Source organism: Carassius carassius, chromosome 18, assembly GCF_963082965.1.
Source record: "Carassius carassius chromosome 18, fCarCar2.1, whole genome shotgun sequence".
Classification (NCBI taxonomy): Eukaryota; Metazoa; Chordata; class Actinopteri; order Cypriniformes; family Cyprinidae; genus Carassius; species Carassius carassius.
The window spans coordinates 110,001-137,500 of NC_081772.1; the positions used below are offsets into that span (position 1 = coordinate 110,001).

General features: G+C 41.7%; 2 protein-coding genes across 9 annotated transcripts in view; both read left to right on the forward strand.

The window, feature by feature from the left end:
* Nucleotides 1-10,928, forward strand: part of LOC132092022 (1-phosphatidylinositol 4,5-bisphosphate phosphodiesterase beta-1) — a 91,846-nt gene extending 80,918 nt beyond the window's left edge. The window contains exons 21-34 of one of the 2 annotated variants that reach the window (XM_059498075.1): nt 522-686; nt 768-867; nt 951-1,055; nt 1,195-1,310; nt 1,885-2,011; nt 2,101-2,154; nt 2,292-2,487; nt 2,557-2,710; nt 3,241-3,317; nt 3,519-3,608; nt 4,123-4,180; nt 6,043-6,129; nt 6,255-6,279; nt 10,624-10,928. In XM_059498075.1, the coding sequence (XP_059354058.1) occupies nt 522-686; nt 768-867; nt 951-1,055; nt 1,195-1,310; nt 1,885-2,011; nt 2,101-2,154; nt 2,292-2,487; nt 2,557-2,710; nt 3,241-3,317; nt 3,519-3,608; nt 4,123-4,180; nt 6,043-6,129; nt 6,255-6,279; nt 10,624-10,715 (1,446 nt within the window). In that variant the 3' untranslated portion in view covers nt 10,716-10,928. The remainder of the gene's footprint in view (nt 1-521; nt 687-767; nt 868-950; nt 1,056-1,194; nt 1,311-1,884; nt 2,012-2,100; nt 2,155-2,291; nt 2,488-2,556; nt 2,711-3,240; nt 3,318-3,518; nt 3,609-4,122; nt 4,181-6,042; nt 6,130-6,254; nt 6,280-10,623) is intronic. The other variant, XM_059498074.1, reaches the window with a different exon arrangement.
* A 2,718-nt stretch (nt 10,929-13,646) lies between these two features.
* The window catches only part of plcb4 (phospholipase C, beta 4), a 74,681-nt gene continuing 60,827 nt past the window's right edge, over nt 13,647-27,500 (forward strand). For 5 of the 7 annotated variants that reach the window (XM_059498060.1, XM_059498064.1, XM_059498063.1 and 2 more), the window contains exons 1-2: nt 13,808-13,955; nt 25,915-25,974. The gene's annotated coding sequence lies outside the window, so the exon portion shown is untranslated. The other 2 variants (XM_059498061.1, XM_059498062.1) reach the window with 2 other exon arrangements.

Below are 27,500 nucleotides of genomic sequence, written 5' to 3' on the forward strand. Positions count from 1 at the left end.
ACCTTTTGCTTTGATTACTGCTTTGCACACTCTTGGCTTTCTCTTGATGAGCTTCAAGAGGTAGTCACCTGAAATGGTCTTCCAACAGTCTTGAAGGAGTTCCCCGAGAGATGCTTAGCACTTGTTGGCCCTTTTGCCTTCTGTCTGTGGTCCAGCTCACCCCTAAACCATCTGGATTGGGTTCAGGTCCGGTGACTGTGGAGGCCAGGTCATCTGGCGCAGCACCCCATCACTCTCCTTCTTGCTCAAATAGCCCTTGATGCCTTCAGTGTGACTCTACAATTTTCATAGTCATGAAAATAAAGAAAACTCTTTGAATGAGAAGGTGTGTCCAAACTTTTGGTCTGTACTGTATATATGTATATGCTGTCAAACTGATTGACTCAATACATGTTTGCTGGATAGTCCTGGATATCCAGATAATCGTTTCACTGCATCGCTAGTTCCTGTCACATCCAGCTGATGAGAGAATATCTGGGAGCTTCTGCAGTGTTGAATAAGGTTTCTGTGGTCTTTCTCAGATCATATCCGGTCAGTTCCTGTCTGATAAGAGAGTCGGAGTTTACGTGGAGGTAGAAATGTTCGGCCTTCCGGTGGACACCAAACGGAAAGCGTTTAAGACCAAGACGTCTCAAGGCAATGCCGTCAATCCGGTGTGGGATGAAGATCCGGTGGTCTTCAAAAGAGTACGTCTGCAGTGACGAGCACTGAACCATCAGGCAGGTTCTCCATCAGACACTTTGATTTTGATGAGCCGTGTGTTTCAGGTGGTTCTTCCCACGCTGGCGTCTTTGAGGATAGCCGTGTATGAAGACAACGGGAAGTTTATCGGCCATTGCATCATCCCAGTATGTGCCATCCGACCCGGCAAGTATCCGCTTGATTTCTCTCGCTGTGAAAGAGCACGGGGACAGATCGCGGTCATTAAAGCATGTCTCTCTCTGCTGCAGGATATCATTACATCAGTCTGAGGAACGAGAAAAACCAGACGCTGACGCTTCCATCCGTCTTCATCTACACTGAGGTCAAGGACTACGTCCCAGACACTTTTGCAGGTACAAGAGCCGAATAAATCGGACAGGGTCAGTGATAAATCACAGCTTCATTACACTGTTAAGACTCTGAAAGAGCTTCAGCATGTATTCTGGTGTTTGGATGTTTGTGCTGTAACGTCCGTCTGTGTCGGTGTGTCAGATGTGATCCAGGCTCTGTCCAATCCCATCCTGTACATCAGTCTGATGGAGCAGAGAGCCAATCAGCTGGCGGCTCTGACACAGGAGGAGGGAGCGCAGGAGGCCGACAGAGAAGAGGTGAGTGAGTTTTACTGCTGCGGTGAGCACCAGCGAACACTGAAACACAGCAGCTCCTCGGCCCTGTGTGTGCTGATGATGGTCTGTGTCAGAAAACTACACAGTGCCACCACAGCCCTATTCAGACTCGATTTGTTTCTCATGTGGACGTCTGCAAAAATAACCTTAGCCTCAGCGTGCCGATTTATTCACAGTGGAGAAGCGAGTTCTGTGATCCTGAGTTTACTAGAAGATATCGATTCAAAATGTAATGTTTAAAGTGCCCCTATTATGGATTTTTGAAAATGAACTTTCATGCAGTGTGTAACACAGCTCTTAAATCTCAAAGTGCATAAAGTTATTGTCTTTCAAAAGAAAGAGTCGACTCCGAGTCATGAAAACAAGTTGTTTTTAAAACGAATCTTGCGCTGTTTCCACATGAAACGCCCGCACAGACCGAACCTCTCCTCAAACACCGCTCTGCGCTCGGAGCCCTCTCCACGGACAGCACGCCAAATACACATACTATCCTTCTCGCTTCCATATTAATAATGTTCTTTACATGTGTGTGTTTGGTCTGCTTGTGTTGGTGCAGGTCAATGGCGGAGGAGATCCTGTGTCAGAGGTCAAGACTGACTCTAAACCCGCCGCAGAGAACGGGCTGAACAACGACAACATCTCGCCCAAATCATCTGTGGTCAGTCACCAGACGTCATCTTCAGGTGCGTGACATGCGTCCGGCGTCTGTGCTTTACTGCTGCATCCACGTGTAGAATCATGACGCCTTCATCTGTGTGTGTGTGTGTTTCAGGGTCGGTCAAACCTGCTGTGAAGTCTGAGGATGTGGTCCAGAGTGTTTTAACAGGTACGTGTCTGAGGTTCACGTCTGTCTCTGGTGACCTGATCTCAGCTGTGACCGCTTGTGTTCGGATCATTGAGACGGATGTTAATCAGGTGCAAACGATGATGTGAGCGCCTCAAATACATGTGTGTGTGTGTCAGAGGTGGACGCTCAGACTGTAGATGAACTGAAACAGATGAAGGCTTATTTGAGGGAGCAGAAAAAGCAGTACAAAGAACTGAAGGAGCTCAAGAGGAAACACAACAAGAAAACCAGCGATCTGATCAACGAACATGCGTCCAGACAGAAGCAGCTGCGCAGCGACTTCCTCCGGCGCAGGTCTGCACTGCAGAAGAGGTGAGTTTCTCTGAGATGGTTCTGCTGTCTGCTCTGGGTCCTGTCATCTAATGCGCTGTGCTCCTGCAGGAGTGTGTCGGATCAGGATCGGGATCGGGATCGGGATCTGCTGGAGCAGGAGCAGGAGAGATGTGAGCGTGAACAGCAGCAGCAGCAGCTCCTAACACTCAGACAGGAGCAGTTCTACAGCGAGAAGTACCTCAAACGAGAGCACCTCAAACTGGTGATCACTGCTTACTGACATAATCTCATCTACAAATCCTGTACACATGCAACACAGCATTACTGGGATTATTTGTCTGAGATTCATTTTGACACTAAATTATTTTTTAGTAAATTTTCATTTATGATATTTTAGCTACACATTCTCTTATCATAAACATCATAAATCTTCATGAACATTTGTCTAAAGGAACTGCTTCATAAGAGTCGTTTGTTCATAAGAGTCGTTTGTTCATGAGAGTCATTTGTTCATAAGAGTCGTTTGTTCATAGGAGTCGTTTGTTCATAAGAGTCGTTTGTTCATGAGAGTCATTTGTTCATAAGAGTCGTTTGTTAATAGGAGTCGTTTGTTCATAAAAGTCGTTTGTTCATAGGAGTCGTTTGTTCATAAGAGTCGTTTGTTCATAAGAGTCGTTTGTAGTGAACATGCAGGCTACAAGTCAGTAATGTGATTAACATGTGCTTCAGCTACCTTAATCGCATTATAAGGGCTTATAAATTATACAGATTGAGTTTTTTTTGTGTGTGTAGCTTGTTGAGAAGCTCATGTCTGTGGCAGAAGAGTGTCAGAATAACCAGCTGAAGAAACTGAAGGATCTGTGTGAGAGGTAAGAGATATTAAAGTGATCGTTCAGCCACAAATCATCATTTAGTCTCCTCATGTCCTTTAAACCTGTGACTTTCTCTTTCAATGAAACACAAAAGAAGATGTTTTTTTAAACATGTCTTTGTCCATTTAATGAAAGTCTGTGGTGTGATGTCATTTGGACAACCCTGTCCCTCAAAATATATATATATATATTTTTTAGAGAAAACAAAGACTTGAAGAAAAGGATGGACAAGAGACGCCAGGAGAAGTTTCAAGAAGCTCGGACGCTGGAGAAGACTCTGACTGAGGAGTGAGTGATTTTAACCCATCTGCCGTTTCCCAGCAGTCTTTGTGTGTGTCTCAGATCACGTGTTCATGGATCATCATCTCTGAGTTTAAAGCTGGACTTTGGCTTGAGGCTTGAAGTCAAGTCACCTTTATTTCTATAGCGCTTCATACAACACTGGTTATGTCAAAGCAGCTTTACAGGAAAATAATGTGTCAATGTTGCAAGAAGACAATAACTGAGTCATTTTCCAGTTAAAGTCAGTTCATTGATGATTCAGTGACATCATCTTCAATAGTGTCCCCAAATAAACAAGACAAAGAAACAAAACTCCATCGGTGACAGAAATGGAGAAAAACACGTCTGGAAAAACCAGGACACCATTCTCTCCAACCGTTGATCTCATATTCACCAGGACCAACAAAAGATGATGCTGATCCAAACACACGATCATCTGAAGTAATAAGACTGCTAGTGGACAGTGTGTTAAAGATTAGACATGCTTGACACTGAACGTTAAATCCTCCTGTTTTTTTAGGAAAAAGATGGAGATGAACAGATCCCACGTGAACGAGGTGGTGCAGTCCATCAAGCGGGTGAGTGGACACTGTGTTACTTTTAAAGTAATGCATTACAATATTGCAATAAAAAAATAACTAATTACATTACTTATGTTCAATTTATTGAAAGTAATGCGTTATGTTACTTTTGCGCTACTTTTTAAATCTGGACAGGGCTTGCTTGTTTGTTTTTAAAATAAAAGTTTTGGCAAATATAAAAGCCTTAGCACAACAAAAGTGAAATGAATACGTCTCAGGATGAAGGGAAAGTACATTTACGTCTGTACAGTAGAATGCAGAAGAAGAAATTTGAACACACTTACAAGAAAAGACACACAAATGTTTGTCTATAGTAATGATTGCTCATTAGTATGATTTAACTGGATCATCGAAGGACAGAAGCAAAGACATTGGTTTATAGAATAGGATTAAATACATAAAGGATATTTGTGTTGTTCTGTGTGTGTGTGAGATGATTTAGTGCATATATATTTATATTTATTTTAGAACTACAGTCAATGTCAATGTCACCTTTATTTATATAGCGCTTTAAACAAAATACATTGCGTCAAAGCAACTGAACAACATTCATTAGGAAAACAGTGTCAATAATGCAAAAATGATAGTTAAAGGCAGTTCATCATGGATTCAGTGATGTCATCTCTGTTCAGTTAAATAGTGTCTGTGCATTTATTTGCAATCAAGTCAACGATATCGCTGTAGATGAAGTGTCCCCAACTAAGCAAGCCAGAGGCGACAGCAGCAAGGAACCGAAACTCCATCGGTGACAGAATGGAGAAAAAAACCTTGGGAGAAACCAGGCTCAGTTGGGGGCCAGTTCTCCTCTGACCAGACGAAACCAGTAGTTCAATTCAAGTTCAACAGTAACAGATTTCTCTCAACATGAGGACAGGAGAGATGTCAATCAATAAATTGGAAAAAAAAGTAACTTGCGTTACTTATTTGAAAAAGTAACTCAGATAATCTCTTGTAAATTAAAAAGTAATGCATAACTTCACTAGTTACTTGAAAAAATTAATCTGACTACATAACTCGTGTTACTTGTAATGCCCCCCCCCCCCCCCCCCCAACACTGTTAACCCCTGCTGGTAAATGCTTTAGTTACTCAGTTACTGTACATCTTTTTTTTTTTTTCAAAAGTATATGGAGTATATATTCCAACAAAATGAATGTTTTTGTAAGTAACATGGGTTTATCTCTAATTTTGAAGTGTATGTTCCCATCAGCACTTTTCTCAACTCAACTCAAAAAAAAACTAAATGCAAATAATACAATATAACTAATCATGAATAGTTTGGACAGGAAAATAGAGTTTATTAAAGAGAAAGAGAAAACATGGTTTGTAGCGAACATTGTGTGTTTTGTGCTGTGATTTACTGGCTGCCAGTATGAAGATTGTTTTATTTCATTAAGTGTAGACTTGACTGACTGATCCTGCAGTTACATCATTACACCTGTAGGTGTCAGCAGAAGACTGTCTGAAGAGTGTGTGAGTCTGTAGTTATTGAGCTGCTGTTTCTAATCAGAACATCAGTCACGTGATCAGCTGCAGCCAATCACAGCTCTGATTATATTCAGAACAGCAGCAGGACTGTGACCCTGCATAATATTTTATTGTGAGGATATTTTTGTTGCTTTTGTATGATAATAACGTTGGAAGTGTGTTGAGGGAGAAATCACTGGATCAGCGTCTGTGCTGCGTGAAGGTTTCTATCCAGCGGTCAGATGTTGCTGTTTGAGGGTTAGTTCTGTGTTTCTATGACCATGAACATCTCAGTGGCATTATTTTGCTGACATGTTCATTGCTTCTCTGTCATGTGTAGATTGCGTGTACTGGAACACGTCTGTGAGTGTGTGAATGTTTGTGTGTTTTCCAGCTGGAAGAAGCTCAGGACAAACGACTGGAGAGATTGCTGGAAAAACATAAAGATATTCGACAGCAAATCCTGGACGACAAAGCAAAGGTACGAGCCACTGTAGAGATTCATGACGTGTTTGTGGAAGTTTAAAACACTGCAGAAACACACACACACACACACACACATACCTGCAGTGTGTTGGTGTTTCCTCACTGTCACTGTTATTTTAGGAGGACGGATCACAGGAAGTGGAAGGTAAGCAGTGCTGCATCCCAGCATTCAGTTCATCACCGATATTCATCTGACATTCAGGTTAATGGTTGTGTGTCCTGGGCTGCTCAAATTAACCAAAACCCAAACTCTGGATCATAACAACTTCATCCAGCCATTTTCTAATAACCAGCTTTACTGACCCGTGTGTGTGTGTGTGTGTGTGTGTGTGTGTGCGGTTCATCATCACACGTGATCTGTGTTTCAGCAGAAGTCCTGCAGCACTGAAGCGCAGTGTTTGATTGTTTTCTGTTGATGAGCCAGCGGTGCTGAGTCCTGAATAAACGAATGAATGACAAACAGAAAGATTTCAGGACAGAGAGACTAGAGTCTTGCTCTGAAACAGACCCATGCTGTCGTGAGCTGGATGTTGAACACGTTACATGCGTGTGTTTATCTGCTGGTCAGTGATGTGTGGCATGTTTCTGGAGAGCAGCGGCCGTCTGCAGGTTTACATGATGTTGATTCTTCAGATGAATTGATTTCTCACTGATGAACGGTGTCTGGATATAATGTCTAACTGTGTATAGACAGAAAACAAGAGAACAGAGAAGAGCTGTTAGGATTAGAGTGGAATATTGTTCACATGATAGCTTACGCTGAGCCATCTTTAGTCCTGATGGTGTGTTTGTGTCTCGTTGAGGTGATACTCAGTATGTACACTGTATGTCCTGGTTTGTTGGATAGTCCATCCAAAAAATGACCATTCTGTCTCATTCGCTCTCCCTCGTGTCGCTGTGTGACTCTTCAGTGGAGCACAAAGTCATTTGGAGGAATGATGGAAGACACAAACAACATCAGACGCCACTGATTTTCATCACGCGGACAAAATATTTTGTGTATCAGTGAAATATTTTTGTGTATCATTTAAATCATACAGATTTAAATGAGTAAATGATGACAGAACGATTGATTTGTGTGTGTGTGTGTGTGTGTGTGTGTGTGTGTGTGTGTGTGAACTATCACTCTAAGAGAAAAGCACACAGTCTGGTCAGAGAACATGAATGTAGTAAAGCTCAGTTCCAGCCAGTGATCTCTGGTGCTGAAGCAGATGTGTTGATGCGGTCTTCTGGTGTGTTTGGAGCCTCAGTTCAGCTCAGCGTCACTAGAGGGCGTCATAAACACGTCACAGCGCTTCAGAGACAGTCCTGCTTCACTATAGACTCAACAATTATGCAGCATCAGTTCATCTGGGCTTTGCTTCCCATCAGACTCATGTTTTTAGGAGTTATTCTGTAATCTGTCCTCGTTCACAGTGGCGTCAGAAGCAGGTCTCATCTGTGCTTGTGTTTGGATCAGGAAGCAGTTTGAAGTTAAAGTAACCAGGACGAAGCTGAAATCCTGCCCTCTGTAAGAACATGAGCGAGAGAGAGAGAGGCCTGACCTATTTTTACGCTTGGATCAGGCACTAATGGACAGCTATAAGCATCCCGGGTCTTCAGAGACCTGCAGAACCCTCTCTGCTCTCAGCTGATGAAAGCGTGGAGAGATTTCACTGCAAACTGACGGCTAGTTTAGCTTCTCTGCCAGCAGCAGCCTATATACGTGTTTGAGAACGTGTTGATGTTTCAATAGAAATGCTCAGCATGCGCGTGTTAGCGTCCTGCTAATGTTCCAATAAGATCAGCCGGCGGGAATCACGCACGCAGCGTGTCGCAGGCTGATTAGATCTGACTTTCAGCTTCACTTTGCTGTTTGTTTCATGAACTTCCCAGCGAGGTGAGCGCGATTAGGGAACGTGCTCAGTGTTATTCATGCTAATGCTAAGCCTCTGTGGGTGAACGGAGCTGTTTCTGGGGTATTTTTACACTGCTGGTCCTGGGATGTTTTGTTGTAGGGTGGCAGATGTGTTTCTGTCTGAAAGCGTGTTGATGTTGGATGAAGCTGCAGGCCGCGACATTAACACAAACAGGAGCGCTGTGCCATCGCCATGGCAACCCTCATCCCGCTCTAACCCCATAATAACCAGAGCACGAGGAGCTCCTGGAATGATGCTCTCCTGCAGATGACCGTGTCGCAGCTCTTTATTATTTATTATTTCTTCTGTGATACTCTCTGTTGATTATGTTCATGTATCAGTTTGCTCATCTCACTAATCTCATCCTCTATTCAGTTTACAGTGGTATTTTTACAGTGTTTTTTTGGTCCATTTTGGACTTTGAACTATTGTTTTTAATTTCTTAATGTCTTGATTTTGACTAGACACGAGGGACAGTGAATGATGAATTTTCATTTCTGAGTGAACTATTCCTTTATTGCCATTGCAATGTTAAAAAAACACTGTGGTAATGCAATCATAGTATTGTCCAAAAAAGGCCTCTGATATGTTGCTGGCCCAGCTCTGGAGAGACAGATGGAGACGTCTGTGAGACTCGTGGAGCAGATCCTCCTCGCTCTCGTTGTGTGTTTGATGTGAGTGGCTCTTCATTAATAATTCACACAACCCTCCTGATTCTCGCCAGAGGAAGTGCTGTCACTCGATAAAGACCCGAGGAGCACAAACACACCGCGATCCAGCTGGAAATAACCTTGTGTCATTAGATGCTGGTGGGTCTGGAGTCCTGAAGTCAGTCTGTTAGTGAGCGTCTGTGAACACACACCTGCGGGTGATTACACGACGAGTGTGAAACGGGACCGCTTCAGCTAAAGTAATTCAATCTAGATTTCAGAAGCTTGGCATCCCTCGATGGCGGACCAGAATTAGGACAGATGTTGAAGAAGGTCATTCTCCTCCCGAGTGCTTTAAGAGAGCGGAGGAGTTGGACGTGAGTGTGGTTTGTTGACAGATGACGAGTCTTTTGAGGAAAGACATTTTTAACTACGAGTCGGGAGGGAACAGAAACTAGAATGGTTTCATCTGTAGGTCTCTTTAGGTTAGTGAATCCGGGGCGGCCCGCTGACTTCAGTTGATGGGAGTCTGCGCTCAGCGTCAAACACAGGTCGGCCTCGCCCCGGACGCTCAAGCGTGTGCCAGAGACGTGTTTAATCCCAGGTCTTTGTGTGCTGGCCAGCAGGGGGACAGCAGATGTCCTTCCTCTAAGTAGGTCGGGCTTTGTGCGGCGTCCGGCTGGAACCATCTGTCCGTGGCATGTCGCTATCAGCCGGCTGAAAATATGATTTTCTAGAAGGTGACCTTTGAGATGACGGGCATGTGGAGATGACGCTTGACCGGTTTGAGCAATTGGGCTGTGCAAGTGTAGCTCTCAGGAGAAATGGCTGATGTTAGTTTTTGTTTTCTGTGTTGGTGAAGAGCTGTACATCCCTTGTTCCTTCCTCGAAGCATTGCATGGAAGAACTAAACCTGTTCTGAGGGTTAACCGGCGCAAGCAGAGATCAGAGGCGCTCTCAGATCACCAGCGAGCGCAAATCATTCGAAATCAGTCTTTGACACAATCATCTTTGGTTCTTTCTTTAATTACTCCGTTCCCAGGAGAGCGAGCGGGGTAGTTAACCAGTCAAATAAGCAGTAAAGCAATTATTGGGTCAGAATGAATACAATTCTGACATCTTTAATCACTAGGGGAGTCTGTGCCTGGAGAAAAACAGCACACTCGTCTCTCCCAGAGCTGAATGAGATGAAATCATGTTGATCTTCTGAGATCGTCTCTAATCTGAACCTTTAACCTCAGTCCGTGGTTTTCCGCTCCTGTGGTCGGCGGGACTCATTCTAACATGGTGCAGCTTTATTTTGTGGTTTAATCCATGTGCTGTATTCTCTCACTGGCTTCACATCTGCTTTGTGATGACGCTTTAGATCAGAGCTTCTCAACTGGTGGATCACGACCCAGAAATACAGCTTTGTTTGTTTCCCTGCTGTTGCATTATTGTTATTATAGCAAAACAGACTTCTTAATGATTGGAAAAACAACAAGCGATAAAAGCAAATACTGTATTTTCCGGACTATAAGTCGCACTTTTTTTCATAGTTTGGCTGGTCCTGCGACTTCTAGTCAGGTGCGACTTATTTATCAAAATTAATTTGAAATGAACCAAGCGAAAACATTACCGTCTCCAGCCGCCAGAGGGCGCTCTGTGCTGCTCAGTGCTCCTGTAGTCTACACTGAAGACATACAGCGCCCTCTCGCGGCTGGAGACGCTAATGTGAACTCCTGGTTCTAAATAAATGCGACGTATAGTCCAGTGCGACTTATATATGTTTTTTTCCACATCATGACGTATTTTTGGACTGATGCGACTTATACTCAGGTGCGACTTATAGTCCGAAAAATACGGTACACCATTGCACACGAATCAGCAGAGAAAAATGGGTTGAGATGCTCTGATCCGGATGAGTTCCTCGTCTGATTTGATCCTCACTTTCTTCCGCAGCTCCAGAGCGAGCTGGACCAGGAATATCAGGACAAGTTCCGGAGGCTTCCAGTGGAAATCCAAGAATTCGTGCAGGATTCTGCTGCTTGTAAAGGCAAGTTCAGCCAAGACAGTGACTTTCTTCCCATGTCCAGAGCGACGGGGAAGCTCAAGCACGCAAATCTCTCTCCATCTGAAGACGTGGAGCAGCGGTCGTCAGAGAAAGAGTGTGCTGCACCTTTATAAACATGTTTTTATACTCCTCATGCTGTCGAGTTTTCCCTGATTAAATGTGCACCTTTTAGTGTGATGACTTACTTGAACAATGTTAAAAATAATTTTCCTCTTTTTTTTTCTTACTTTTAAAAAGTCTTCACAAGAACTTGCTGCTTATGTGGATTTAAATATGCGTATGTGTTTAGATGAACTGTCATATATGTTTAGATGAGCTTTACTGTCAGTCTCTTAATGATTTTAAACAGCTCTTGAAGTCTTTTAATATGAACTTTAGGCTCTACTTCGTTCAAATGTTATCATGGACCGTTCTGCCACAATTTAGAGTTTGTATGAATTCAGTTTTTAATAACATAACAACGTGGACATGAAACATAAAGGCAAAAAGTAATTAATTTGCTTGCATGTTATTGTACAAAAATCTGATGTGGTAGGAAAACATTATTTTTCCATATATATATATTAAGATGTACATTTACACATTTGGCAGACTTACACTGCGGTCAAAGTGTTCAAAGTCATTCTCTGGGATTCGAACCCATGACCTCGATGTTGCTAGCGCTTGATCTGCTGTTTGAGCTGCAGGATGATGCTTAATAAAGATGTTTAACAGATTCCTGTGTGCCACAAAGAGGAATATTTGATCTCAAATGCACTGTGGGACAATGTGTAACTGACCAGAGTCACGACTGGACCGATGATGTCAAATGGAGATGAACTGAAGTCACCAGACTGTCATTGATGTGATGAATGTGCAGCTGTGGTCAGAAGTTAACATGCACCTCGCAGAATCTGCAGAGAAACTAAATACGAGGGATCATACAAAATACATGTTCGTTTTTATTTAGTACCGAGCTGAATAAGATATTTCACATATAGTCCACAAGAAAAATATAATAGTTGAATTTATAAAAATGAGCCTTTTCAAAAGTTTACATACTCTCGATTTTTAATACTGTTATCTGAATGATTTTTAATTTAGTGATAGTTGATGAGTCCCTTGTCTGCCAGCAGTGACTGCATGATCCATCTCTTCACACTGAGGACGACTGAGGGACTCGAACACAACTGATGCTCCAGAAGGACAAAACATGCATTAAGAGCCGAAGTTGAAAACTTTTTGGAGAAACTGCAAAGTGTATGTAAAATTTTGACCACAACTGTATTGACCAGTGGAAGAGGTGAAGTTTAGTGTGTGAAAGACTCGATGCTGCCAGTTTCTGAGCTTCTTTTATCACTGTTTTATACTGACAACACTAGTGCCATGAACATCTGAGACGTGTCTGTAAAATGAGCTTGTGACTGGCAGTATTTCAGAGAAATGTTACATTCATAGAGACAGTTTGATGCACTTCTCAAGTTTCTCCACGCTGATGTTGATGTATGTGACGCTTTTAGAAATCATGTCAAGTGTAAGCGGGTTATAAATGCCTGTGGATGAAATAAATGTTGCTTCTGTCTCGATGTGTTGTCGTCTCATGTTTGTTGAGTGTTGCTAGTGTTAGTTGTTGAAGGTCAGCGTGCTTGTTCCTGCACCGCTGAAGAGTTATGAGAGTGTGAGAGTGTGTGTGTGCGTGCATGAGTGTGTGTGTGTGTGTGCGTGCATGAGTGTGTGTGTGTGTGTGTGTGTGTGTGTGTGTGTGCGTGCATGAGTGTGTGTGTGTGTGTGTGTGTGTGTGAGTGTGTGTGTGTGCATGAGTGTGTGTGTGTGTGTGTGCGTGCATGAGTGTGTGTGTGTGTGTGTGTGTGTGTGTGCATGAGTGTGTGTGTGCGTGCATGAGTGTGTGTGTGTGTGTGTGTGTGTGAGCATCGGCTGTGGCCTGTTTCCCATCATCAACATGTTTTATGCACAGATGCCCAGCAGTCGCTGCGACTGAAGCACATGTGAACCAACAGGAATTCAGCTGCAAATATAATCAACATAAAAATAAACAGATCATCGTTCAGAAATATCTCTGATGCTGCTCTTTCGTTGTTCCAGTCTCATGGAGTCCATCACTGTCCATCAAATATTTCTGGGGGTTTTCTGATGTTTTATAAGTAGTTTCTTTGTTGAATATGAAGCAAATTATTTGGATGTGTAATATTATCTCATATTATCTGATGGTGGATAAACACACACACACACAACTGATGGCGAATAATATGATGAAAAGTTCCTAAACCCTTTGTGTAATTCAGGTAATGAAGTGTGTGTGTGTGTGTGTGTGTGTGTGTGTGTGTGTGTGTGTGTGTGTGTGTGCGTGCATGAGTGTGTGTGTGTGTGTGTGTGTGTGTGTGTGTGTGTGTGTGTGTGTGTGTGTGTGTGTGAGTGTGTGTTGACCGCAGGGGTCTGTGCTCATAATGTTCTGTGCAGGAAACAGGAAGTGAGGTAATGACACTGCTTTAGTCAGACACGATTAATTCGACAGCAGTTCCCATGATTCCCTCTGTCAGATCATATCTGATGGAAATATTCACTCTACACTGAATCTACAGTAAATAACATGAAAAAAACTTAAATTCACAATGACCTGAATCATCAGACTTAGAAAAGAGATTATTCACTCTGATGCTTCGTTTGTGGACATTAATTACTGACACTCTAACGCCCACAATTTACTAATTACATCTGCTGTAAACAACAACAAGAGATTCAGTTCAAACAAACATAGACAGACAGAGAGATGGATGGATGGATAAACAGACACCCCTCTGAAGGGTGAGAGAGAGAGAATCAGGAGACACTTCTTCTTCATGATCTTCAACTTCATCATCCTCATCTCGTCCTGCAGGGTTTCCTCCGCGTGAGTCTGAGTGTGTGTGTGTGTGAGAGAGAGAGAGAGAGAGAGAGACTGCAGCGGTGGTGAAGGGCTGTATGTATGACTCTGAGGAAGTTCCACCATCATCCGCCCGTTTTGAGGCGAAGGGAATTCTGTGTTTTCCCGGGAATGTCGCGGGCGTGCGCTGATCAAGTGTGATGACGGTAAGCCGTGAGCGCGGCTCGTGCGCGTGGTATTGAGCTGTAGGGAAGGGCGCGCGCGTGTGTTTGTGTTCATGTGTGAGGAGAATCAAAGTGAACTGGCTCTTAGCTCTCGGCTAACATTAGCTGATCTCCCGCAGTGCTCGTCATGTGAACGGTAAGGATGTGTGTGTGCTCGTCGAGATGTCAGTGGAAATGCAGCTTTGCTTCTGTGTGTTAGTGAATGTTTTTCCTCAGTCCAGCTCCACTGTGCCGCTAATACTGAAAATTACGTAATGCATACTGAATGAATCTGAGATGTAAAGCATGCAGGGCCTGTCGGTGTGTGCATGTGTGCATTTACTGCAGAACACAGTATTGCATCTGAATGTGAACGTGTCATCAGAGCTCGTTCAGTGTCAACTGTGTCAGAAATTAAACTTCTGCTATCTGGGACATTTGTCCCTTTCAGAGGCATTTCCACCTGCTTCATGAAAACATAGAGTGTAACATTCTGATCCCTGATTAATGTCTGATCCTTCAGCATTAGATGGAGTCTAGATGTAGTAAACATATGTGTGCTGTTGGTGGTTGTGTCTAAATGATCTGTCATGTTTCTTCTTAAATGACCTTTAAAAAAAAGATGCATTAGATATCAGTGTTGTTTTTTCAAAATATACCTTTATTAAATATGCACCATCTGAAAATAGGTTTTAATTTCTCTATATTTTCCAACATAACTTTTGTGCCTTGTTTCAGATTTACATTTATATTTACTGCCATGATATAAAAATGGCAATTTAAAAACCCAATAATGTCAAAACAAGAACTAAAAGCAGAATAGCAGGCACTGAACTGGAGATCTGTGAAGCTGTAATGTGATTCTGATCAGGGGTGTGTTTTCATCATGTAAAGTAAAGTGTCTGTACACGTCACACCTGTTCACGAGTGCGCACAGGTGAATGGGTGTTTACTCCGTCAGAAACACTGACCTGCGTGTGGAAGGTAAAGCCAGCTCTGATGTTCTTCAGGGTTCTCCGGTGGATCTTCAGAGCTGTGTCTGGTGAATGTGGAATCGAACAGGAGCTGCTGTAAGTGTGTGTGAGGCTCTGTCGGTTCACCGCTGATGCGACACGAGTCTTGTTCAAACAGCTTTGAGGTGGTTTAGAGAGCTGAAATGCTCTGAACTCTGCGTAATGTCACAGTTTTGCTGTTTTTGTGTGGTTTGAATCACTGATGGTTCATTCAGACACTGTTAGTTCTTTCCTGAAATGATTTGGGACTTATGTGCATATGTTGGTGTTCATCATGTCATCTCATGGAGGTTTGTGCTCTGTCATGTTTCAGAAGCGCAGGCTTTGAGTTGTGTTCGACTGTACTGTGGCAGAAACACTTCATCCGTGTCTTTGAGGGCTTTCGGTCCTCAGTTTCTGTCTACAGCAGCTTTCAGAAACACTGCTCACCATCTCAGATGTCTGATTTTACTACAATTTTCCTAATATCAGCCTTCATGTCCGTTATCAGCCATAGCGAAAGTAGTTAGCCGCTTTCAGTGTCAGCCGCAGATATTTGCATCCGGCGCTCCAGAAGAGCTCGAGTCGAGCCTCCTCTTCCACAGCTGTGTCTGAAGACAGAAGTGTTTTCCGTACGAACAGAGCTGCGTTGTGCTGGTGCTGTTGTGGTTTTCTTGTGCTTGTGTGCTGTTGGGAAGATGCACTATTATTCTTTAATTAGGCAGCTGCAAACACAATGAGTCACAGGCTTCTGGCTGTTATTGTTCACGTTGGGTTTCACGCGACGGCTGCCACACGCGTGTTTTCTTTGGGTCGACTGACCGCCAGCGCTCCGTCTTCACACGGTCAGTGTGTTCTGGCTTCATTAGTCTCTCTCTCTCTCTGTTTGTCTTCACAGCATCTGAGATTCCTCTTTCTCCAGCATGTTTCACACTCCGCTTCATTTGAACAGTGTTGTTTTAGGATCTTCGATCAGCAGATGGTTCCTGTTTTCAGACTGGTTTAGATCAAAGCTGAAGCTGGTCAGGGTTAACCTGGAGGACTGACCGCTGTTTTATTGCTAACCAATCCCAGCAGCTCATCCAGTGTTGTCTGTTAATGCTCAGGGAGCTTGGTACAAATCATATCAGTTTATCTATCTTTCATTAACTTAGGAATGTTCTCAAACTATCGCTCCGTCTTGAGCTGAAAGAGAAAACGGATCGTAGTTCACACTAATGCTTTTGCCTAAATTGTCTTGCGATAATCTTCATTCTCATACTTGCGGTCTAGGACTAGATCTGTGCTGTTTTCAGTTGATGCGTGAACACTAAACTTGATCTGTGGCTCCTGCTATCCAATAATCATTAGTCTTAAAAACAAAGTCTCAGCTTTTAAATTCTACACACATTCTGTGTTTATTTTGTCAGCCATTTTTTATTTAGTCTTAGTCTTAGTTCTGTGGAAGTTATTATCATGTTTAGTCAAGTTTTAGCCGACTAAATGTCGGAGCATTTTAGTCCGTGGAGACTTTTCTTCACATTTTCGTCATGCTGTATAATAGTTAAACTGATAAAAATGATAATCTATAAGATTGTTGTCATTTAAGAAATGTATTTTGCCGTTTCAGGTATTGCACTTTAATCCAATAATTAAGCACACATCAACAGAGTCTCATACTGATTTATTACGGGCTATTTAATATATAATTAATATCAAAGATTTAGATATGCACTCTCTTTGCCTACTTTATGAAAACTGGTAAAAACAAGCAATTTGAAAATAAATAACACACCGGGCAGAAAATGTATGATGTTAACAGAGAAGCTCTGATTTGGGGATTTGAGCTCTTGGTATCTGGCAACCGCACACATAAACGCTCGTGCAGTAGAGGCTCGAACAACAGCCAATAATATTTTGTCTCTTTTTCAACAAAAATTTAAATACTTTTTGTTATAGTTTACATTTTTTAATAGATTTATGTCTCGTCTTTTATTGTTAATAATATTGCATGTTGATAAAGTCACAGTTAGCATTTATTGACCTTATTGCCGTCTCGTCTTAGTCATGGGAAAAACATTTTTCATCATAGTTTTCATTAATGAAATGAACACTAGCACAGATGGCTGTAGAGAAGCGATCATCTCGTCCTCTTTAGTTCCAGCAGCAAATCATTATGAAACTCACTGAAATCAGTCATGAATCCACCAATCAGTGATTCAACCGCCGAAAGATCTCAGTAAAACAGCTAGAGATCAATAATGTCATATTTACCTCCGGAAAGACATTCAGTGACCATAAACCAGAAAATAACTTTAAACAGGAGCATTTTAATATATGCACTATATTACATATTCATGACATTTCACTAGAGATGTAACGAATCACTCAACTCACAATTTGAGTCGATTTTTTCATTTTTTATTTTTTTAACAATTATATTTAAGACAAAAGGTGAATTAAATGTGTCCTTTTATTATTGCTTGGACAAAATGCTACACATTTCTTTGTGAAATTGAAATATAACTATAATAACATACTTATATAGTACTTGCATATTATTGCCCTTTGTTGGTTTTGATTGCTTCTATTGTTCTCATAAGTCGCTTTGGATAAAAGCTTCTGCTAAATGACTAAATTTAAATTCAATTCAATTCAAGTTTATTTGTATAGCCTTTTTTTACAATACTAGTCGTTACAAAGCAACTATACAGAAAATTATGTTTCTACAATATTTAGTAGTAGCTTATAAGTGGTGACTGTCAGTTTGTGCACGTATGACAGGATTTGTAGAAAAGTTTATACAAGTCGTAGTCAGCCAGATGATGAACATTATTAATATTATTAATAATTAATAATTATTATATGATGCAGTCACACTTGTAGCAATATTTGTTAGTTCTGTTGTTGATTCAGGGTCAGCATCATCTCTTCTCAGGTGTTCTGGATCCAGACTGGAGCTTGTGTAAATCCTAGTTACCACGGGATGAAGATCCAGCAGAAACAGAGAAACAAGCAGAGACATCATTAGCATAGCTGCTGATCCAACAAGAGATGTGTTTTAATCTAGATTTAAACAGAGAGAGTGTGTCTGAACCCCGAACATTATCAGGAAGGCTATTCCAGAGTTTGGGAGCCAAATGTGAAAAAGCTCTACCTCCTTTAGTGGACTTTGCTATCCTAGGAACTACCAAAAGTCCAGCGTTTTGTGACCTTAGGGAGCGTGATGGGTTGTAGCGTGGTAGAAGGCTAGTTAGGTACGCAGGAGCTAAACCATTTAGGGCCTTATAGGTAAGTAATGATAATTTGTAACTGATACGGAACTTAATAGTTAGCCAGTGCAGAGACTGTAAAATTGGGGTAATATGATCATATTTTCTTGACCTGGTAAGGACTCTAGCTGCGCAATTTTGGACGACCTGTAGCTTGTTTATTGAAGAAGCAGGACAACCACCTAGAAGTGCATTACAATAGTCCAGTCTAGAGGTCATGAATGCATGAACTAGCTTTTCTGCATCAGAAACAGATAACATGTTTCGTAGCTTGGCAATGTTTCTAAGATGGAAGAATGCAGTTTTTGTTACATGGGAAATATGATTTTCAAAAGACAAGTTGCTGTCTAATATAACACCCAGATTTCTGACTGTACAGGAAGTAACAGTGCATCCGTCTAGTTGCAGATTGTAATCTACAAGATTCTGTGTAGTGTTTTTTGGTCCAATAATTAATATCTCTGTCTTATCCGAATTTAATTGGAGAAAATTATTGGTCATCCAATCTTTTACATTTTTAACACACTCTGTTAGCTTAGATAATTGGGAAGTTTCATCTGGTCTCGTTGAGATATATAGCTGAGTATCATCAGCATAACAGTAGAAACTAATCCCGTATTTTCTAATAATATTACCAAGGGGCAACATGTATATTGAAAATAGAAGGGGACCTAGGATGGATCCTTGTGGCACTCCATATTTTACTGGTGATGAATGAGATGACTCCCCATTTAAGTAAACAAAATGGTAGCGGTCGGACAGGTAGGATCTAAACCATCTTAGAGCCTGCCCTTGAATACCTGTATAGTTTTGTAATCGATCTATGAGTATGTCATGATCTATGGTGTCGAACGCAGCACTAAGATCAAGTAAAACTAGCAATGAGATGCAGCCTTGATCTGACGCAAGAAGCAGGTCATTTGTAATTTTAACAAGTGCAGTTTCTGTGCTATGGTGGGGCCTAAAACCTGACTGAAATTCTTCATACAGATCATTTTTGTGCAGGAAGGTGCTCAATTGAGCAGACACAACTTTTTCTAAAATTTTAGACATAAATGGAAGATTTGAAATAGGCCTATAATTTGCCAGTTCACTAGGATCTGGTTTTGGTTTCTTAATAAGAGGCTTAATAACCGCCAGCTTGAATGGTTTTGGGACGTGACCTAAAGATAACGACCAGTTAATGATATTGAGAAGCGGTTCTTCGGCTACAGGTAACAACTCTTTTAGTAATTTAGTGGGTACAGGATCTAATAAACATGTTGTTGGTTTAGATACAGTGATAAGTTTATTTAGCTCTTCCTGTCCTATATTTGTAAAGCACTGCAGTTTATCTTTGGGTGCGATGGATGAAACTGAAGTGTTAGACGCTGTAGAATCTACATTCGCTATTGTATTTCTAATGTTATCTATTTTATCAGTGAAGAAATTCATAAAGTCATTACTATTTAACGTTGGTGGAATATTTGAATCAGGTGGCGTCTGGTAATTTGTTAACTTAGCCACTGTGCTAAATAAAAACCTTGGATTGTTTTGGTTATTTTCAATGAGTTTGTGGATATGCTCTGCCCTAGCAGTTTTTAGAGCCTGTCTATAGCTGGACATACTGTTTTTCCATGCAATTTTAAAAACTTCCAAGTTAGTTTTTCTCCATTTGCGTTCAAGACTACGAGTTACTTTCTTGAGAGAGTGAGTATTACTGTTATACCATGGCACAGTACGTTTTTCTCTAACCTTTTTCAATTTGATGGGGGCAACAGCTTCTAATGTATTAGAGAAAATAGTGCCCATGTTGTCAGTAATTTCGTCTAATTCATGTGTATTTTTGGGTACAAATAGCAGTTGAGATAGATCAGGCAGGTTATTTGCGAATCTTTCTTTGGTGGCTGGAACAATAGTTCTGCCCAGACGGTATCGCTGAGACATATAGTTAATATCAGTTATACGCAGCATGCACGATACAAAGGTCTGTAACATCATCACATTGAGGTACGATATCTATAGCAGTAAGATCGATTCCATGCCATATAATTAGATCTAGTGTATGATTAAAACGATGAGTGGGCCCGGTGACATTTTGCTTGACTCCAAAAGAGTTTATTAGGTCAGTAAACGCAAGTCCTAATGCATCATTTGTATTATCAACGTGAATATTAAAATCTCCCATGATTAGTGCTTTATCAACTGTAACCAGAAGGTCTGAGAGGAAATCTGCAAATTCTTTTAGGAATTCTGTATACGGCCCTGGTGGTCTATACACAGTAGCCAGAGCAAGAGATACATTAGATTTCTTTTGCATGTCTGACAGTGTAACATTTAGCAGAAGTATTTCAAAAGAGTTAAACCTGTATCCTGTTTTCTGGGTAACATTGAGAATATCACTATATATTGTTGCAACACCTCCTCCACGACCAGTCTGACGGGGCTCATGCTTATAACAGTAGTTTGGTGGAGTAGACTCATTTAGACCAAAATAATCATTTGGTTTTAGCCAGGTTTCAGTCAAGCAGAGTACATCAAAACTATCATCTGTGATCATTTCATTTACAATAACTGCTTTGGGTGTGAGTGATCTAATATTTATGAGCCCAAACTTTAAAGATTGTTTTTGTTCATTTACTTTACATGTTTCTGGTTTAATCACGATAAGATTTTTTCTAGATCCTACATTATATTTATATTTTGACCTCACTATTCGGGGAACAGACACAGTCTTAATAGTTTTTACAGCGCAAGTACTTTTATCATTTAAGCAGGTGGAACAAAACTCATCATAATAGTTATTTGAGAATTGTCTTACTAGTCACATGGAGCGAAGTGTCCTGGAGATGTTGTCAGAGAGCAGCTCCGCTCCGACTCTGCTGGGGTGCAAGCCATCAGCGCGAAACAGCCTAGGACGCTCCCAGAAAAGATCCCAGTTATTAACAAATAGCAGGAGCTTAAAGCGTTTCCTTGGTTACCGCTTTGTACACCCTGTCAGGTGGGGCTTAAAGCGTTTCCTTGGTTACCGATATAAACAAAGTGCTCATGAACACCACGGCAGGTGGAGCTTAAAGCGTTTCCTTGGTTACTGCTGTAAACAAAGAGCTCATGAACACCGTGGCTGGTGGGGCTTAAAGCGTTTCCTTGGTTACTGCTGTAAACAAAGAGCTCATGAACACCGTGGCTGGTGGAGCTTAAAGCGTTTCCTTGGTTACTGCTGTAAACAAAGAGCTCATGAACACCGTGGCTGGTGGAGCTTAAAGCGTTTCCTTGGTTACTGCCGTAAACAAAGCGCTCATGTACACCGCGGCAGGTGGGGCTTAAAGCATTTCCTTGGTTACAATATAAACAAAGTGCTCATGAACACCGCGGCAGGTGGAGCTTAAAGCGTTTCCTTGGTTACTGCTGTAAACAAAGAGCTCATGAACACCGTGGCTGGTGGGGCTTAAAGCGTTTCCTTGGTTACTGCTGTAAACAAAGAGCTCATGAACACCGTGGCTGGTGGGGCTTAAAGCGTTTCCTTGGTTACTGCTGTAAACAAAGAGCTCATGAACACCGTGGCTGGTGGAGCTTAAAGCGTTTCCTTGGTTACTGCCGTAAACAAAGCGCTCATGTACACCGCGGCAGGTGGGGCTTAAAGCATTTCCTTGGTTACAATATAAACAAAGTGCTCATGAACACCGCGGCAGGTGGAGCTTAAAGCGTTTCCTTGGTTACTGCTGTAAACAAAGAGCTCATGAACACCCTGGCAGGTGGGGCTTAAAGCGTTTCCTTGGTTACTGCTGTAAACAAAGAGCTCATGAAAACCGTGGCAGGTGGAGGTTAATGCGTTTCCTTGGTTACCGCTGTAAACAAAGCGCTCATGAACACCGCAGCGGGTGGGGCTTAAAGCGTAAACAAAGCAGCGCTGCACTTATGAACTTTAATATGCTTCATACAGAGAAAAATACCATCTAAACTTTACTAAAGACAGTAAGTTCCCCTCAGACACGCATTCAAATAAACTCCTGCCTCTAAATGAATCATGATTTGTTTTGCATCTCAACCGATTTGAATCGTCATGTATTTTCAACCGGCTCGCGGTTAATCGTTACATCTTCATTCTACTGAACCTGTCGTTGTTTTTATTACAGCCATCATTTAAATTTATAGATTTCAACAAACAATTATGCAATTATGTTTAAAAGGTTGATATAATAACTGCCTTGTGTGATTTGAGTGTTGATTTATTATTTATGAAATTGACAAATAGTTTGTTGTTAATTTCAAACTTTAACAGAATAGTGATGTATGAACTGACCGAGTTCTCTGGATAGTTCAGCACTTTAATTGAGATTTAGTTTTGAGATTTCTCTTTCCTGAAATGTTTCCAAATGAATGGATATTGAGTTGAATTGAGCACTTGAGAATCGGACTCAGATCTTGACATCTGTGCTTTGTCTGTGTTTCAGTCACACGGCTCAACACTCTAACGATTAATGAATGGACAGAGTGAATCTGTGCATCCTGAAGTGATTATTCCGGCGGAAAGAGAGATTACCGCTCCCCCGCCGGCCCGAGATCTCCCATCATGCCGTGTTCCTGCGAGCGTCTCTGTAGAACAGTCATCTGAAGCGTCCGGGTTCCTGGACGACGAGCTCACGGCTAAAGATAGTGCTGAACAGAGTGAAGCTGGAGCTATTACTGCTCTTTCTAATTGTGAAGCACATTCAGTCACGGCTCTGCTGGGAGCCATGCGTGCGCACGCAATCTGCACGTCCAATTAAACTGTCGACCTTCGTGTTAGAGCCCAGAACGTGACTTCTGAAGGCGACAGAGATGCGCACGAGCCTGTGACCTGACACCGATCCCGCGGGGCTTGTTAATTCACTAGTATGTAATCATCTGTTCAAGGGTCATGTGTCTGCATCAGGAATGAAGGGTCAGTCACCTTTATTTATATAGCGCTTTATACAGTACAGGTTTCAAAGAAGCAAAGTCATGCAAAGAAAGGAAGAAGCTAAAACAGGAAACAGTCATTATTCACAATTGATATCCCAGCATACTGCAGTTTGAACCTGCGAGAAGCACAGCATTATGGGAAGAGTCAGAGTGGATCTGATGATCAGCTGCGTTAGTCTCGGGATCAAACAGTCAAGCCAATTATATTTCAATTATGTTTCAAAGCCGCTTCACTGAAAATCATTGTTAATGTGTATGATATTGTAGTATGTTCATGCATTAGCAGATTAGAGCTGGACGACGATATGTGACAATTTAAACATGTAGCAGACTGAACATCAGGTGGCAGCTCAACACATTGTGTGGTTTAGTTGGTGTTTTTTGAGGATCGGCCTGTCTGAGCTTCATCTGTCTGATTCGATCAGAATGACAGATGAATCAGTGCTGAAATACTGTAGAGCTTGATGGGATACATGACCTTTGACCTCAGCAACTACATGAAGTGTTTCTCCTCCCTGTTAGAAGCGGATCTATCAGTTTATTTCACATAGCCATTATTTGTCAGACTGTGAAAAGTGCTGTTTCCCATGATGCCGTGCGACCATCCGTTGTGATTGTAATGATTCAGATTGTTCTCGAGGAGTGGCTCATGGTGAGATCGTGCTGTGGTTCCTTCAGGAGCTCAATGAAGCTCTCAGTTGCTGGATTTCATTGATTGAGCTGGAATCTGCTGGTTGCTGAAGACTGTCATGGATCTCACACACGTTCCTCTGGCTGGTGTTTCTCTGCGTGACACTGATGTGTTGAAGGTGTGTGTGTGTGTGTGTGTTCCCACTGTAGCTGTGAATGGATTGACGTTCCCCCGCCGTGGTGGGATTATCAGATGCTTTATTCAAGAGAATATTTGTCGCCTCGTCTGATGTTACCTGAAATAATGCCGCTTAAAGTCTAAAAATAAACAGTACTTATTACGTGGATTTGCCAGACTGAATGAACAGAACAGAGGGCTTTATCAGGAGATTCAACCGGATCATTTGTGTTTTATAACACTTTATTTTAATCTTCCACAGATTGATAATCCAGAGGAGATTGGCTTCCGCTTCAGAACATTTACTGTAAATCTGTAAAGCACTTTAACCCGTAGTACATTTCAATATATTTTCATACAATTTTTGGTGTGGGCAGGTCATATGTTAATGAGCTCTGTTATAATCCTGTAGTTCACACGGTGTGGGCAGGTCATATGTTAATGAGCTCTGTTATAATCATGTAGTTCACACGGTGTGGGTGGGTCATATGTTAATGAGATCTGTTATAATCATGTAGTTCACACGGAGTGGGTGGGCCATATGTTAATGAGCTCTGTTATAATCATGTAGTTCACACGGTGTGGGCAGGTCATATGTTAATGAGCTCTGTTATAATCATGTAGTTCACACGGTGTGGGTGGGTCATATGTTAATGAGATCTGTTATAATCATGTAGTTCACACGGAGTGGGTGGGCCATATGTTAATGAGCTCTGTTATAATCATGTAGTTCACACAGTGTGGGTGGGTCATATGTTAATGAGCTCTCTTATGATCGTGTCATTCACACAGTGTGGGTGGGTCATATGTTAATGAGCTCTGTTATGATTGGTGTATTTCACACGGTGTGGGCAGGTCATATGTTAATGAGCTCTGTTATGATTGGTGTATTTCACACGGTGTGGGCAGGTCATATGTTAATGAGCTCTGTTATGATTGGTGTATTTCACACGGTGTGGGCGGGTCATATGTTAATGAACTCTGTTATGATCCTGTAGTTCACACAGTGTGGGCGGGTCATATGTTAATGAGCTCTGTTATGATCATGTTGTTCACACTGTGTGAGCGGGTCATATGTTAATGAGCTCTGTTATGATTGGTGTATTTCACACGGTGTGGGTCATATGTTAATGAACTCTGTTATAATCCTGTAGTTCACACAGTGTGGGCGGGTCATATGTTAATGAGCTCTGCTATAATCGTGTCGTTCACACAGTGTGGGCGGGTCATATGTTAATGAACTCTGTTATAATACTGTAGTTCACACAGTGTGGGCGGGTCATATGTTAATGAGCTCTGTTATGATCATGTTGTTCACACTGTGTGGGCGGGTCATATGTTAATGAGCTCTGTTATGATTGGTGTATTTCACACGGTGTGGGTCATATGTTAATGAACTCTGCTATAATACTGTAGTTCACACAGTGAGGGCGGGTCATATGTTAATGAGCTCTGTTATAATCATGTTGTTCACACAGTGTGGGCGGGTCATATGTTAATGAGCTCTGTTATGATCGTGTCATTCACACAGTGTGGGCGGGTCATATGTTAATGAGCTCTGTTATGATCGTGTCATTCACACAGTGTGGGCGGGTCATATGTTAATGAGCTCTGCTATAATCATGTCGTTCACACAGTGTGGGCGGGTCATATATTAATGAAGGATGGAAGCATCTGACTGATCTCCATCGTTTATCTAATTATTTCTTATAATTTATACTAAGCTATTTTGTTTAAAATGCACAATAACCATCTTCATTTCTGACTGGTTTATTTTCTCATAACTGTATTGCTTTAGTAATAACTTTAAATGACAAAGGCAAAATATAAACAAAAAATGAATTATCGTTGAACTGAACTGATCAGAATTACAGCGCTGTTGTGTAGCTGCTTTCCTGCTAAAATTGACTTTGCTTCATATTTGATGAAGTTTGCATCACTGATTCTGTTGTTTTCCTGTTTATTTCTGTGAAAGTGTATTGTACGTCTCTATTGTATAAAGTGCTATAGAAACACATGTGACCAGATGAAGCAGGTGTTTGGTCATGTGACCTCAGCGCAGCACACCTGCTCTCTCTGCACTGTGTTAACAGCAGCTGTCACATGTTCCTCACAGCGCTTGCTTGTCTTCCTGTTTTCCAGAAAGTGACTGCTGTCCTCAGCCCATCTGTTTGCCTGCTCTTCACCTTCAGCCTCGGCCTGGTAAGACTGAATTAACTCAATTAAACCAGACTGTAATGAGCGGCGTCAGGCCATCAGACGTGAGGCATTAGTGTGTTATGTGCTTTATCAGCATGTCTGTCTTCTGTCAGGATCTGTAGCCAATCAGACGGCAGCACTGCTCGCTGCTTCTGTTCATTAAAGCGACAGTTCACCCTAAAATCAGCACTGTTTACTCTCACTCGTGTCCTTCAGACCTGCGTGACTGACCTTCCTCTCTGGAGCTCTAAAGAAGATTTTGCTGGGAAAAAAACAACATCAGACCACAGTGCCTTTCATTATATGGACAAAAAGCCTTTTGTGTCTCACTGAAATAAATCATGCGGGTCTGAATGACATGATGGAGAGTGAATGATGATTTGAGAGTCTAAGAGTGTTTGAATCGAGTGCGCACTGTGAAGGGGACGCCTGTGTCACATACTCCTTTCTGCATACTACAGTACACAGTGTGTATCCTCTGTGCCAGCTTAGAGTAGCATGTACAGTTTAGAGCAGAATACTATATCCCACAATGCAATGCGCTCAACCTTCCTTCAAAGAGAAGTGATTCTCTTTCTGGACTATATGATCAGACTGATAAAAGTGTTCTAAAAAAATTGTACTAAAATATGAAATAACCAGGAAGACGCCATGATGAGTCATGTGATGTAACGAGGTCATGTGACCGTGTGCGGGGTTTCTGCGGGTCCTTAAAGTCTTACGTTTGGTTTGATCAAAACTGAGGCCATAAAAAGTCTGACATGAATAGGTGATTATTATTATTAAACTTGGAAAGGCGATGATTGAATTAATGAACATATGGTCTGACGTCACAGGATGCCGGTGTTAGAGCCGTTAATGATCTGAATATGTTTGCCTTATGGTTTTATATTCTAATATGTTGCAGATGATTGTAAGATGTTTATTTTATACAAATTTTTAGTAATTAAGCAGAGACATTTCAAATACGAGTCCTGCTGTATTCCAGGCTGTTATTGGTGTTCTGGTCACACATTAAACAGGATCTGGTATTTAAATCAGTGTACAACCATCGCTTAGGGTTAGAGAAAGACTAAGAAGATTATTAATACAACATTTCTTTAAATACATTAGCATATCAGCTAAATCGTGTGTATTGATATATGAGAGCATAAGTCAGTTTCAATATAAATGTAAGTATTGCAGTATTTAAACTCCCAGATGCCCTGTTTCTCCAGTTCTCCGGTTTATCTTGAGATGGCAGGGTTTGTGCAGATGTGAGTGGTTCTGTCGAGCAGAGCTCATGTTTTAAATGAAGGTTAATTGCTGCTCTTCAGAGATTGCTTTTGTTTTGATTGAGATGCTCTCCTGGGAAGACGAGGCCTCCGGTGAATCCGGCTCTATAAACAGCCTCCGGTCATCCCGTTCGGAGCGCCGGGGCCCAACCAGGCATATCCCGGGAAGAGTGTTGCCATGGAGACGAGTGACATCTGTATGTGGCATGTTTTGTGGTGGAAGGTTTGTCTGTTAATCAGATGAAAGCAGAAGAA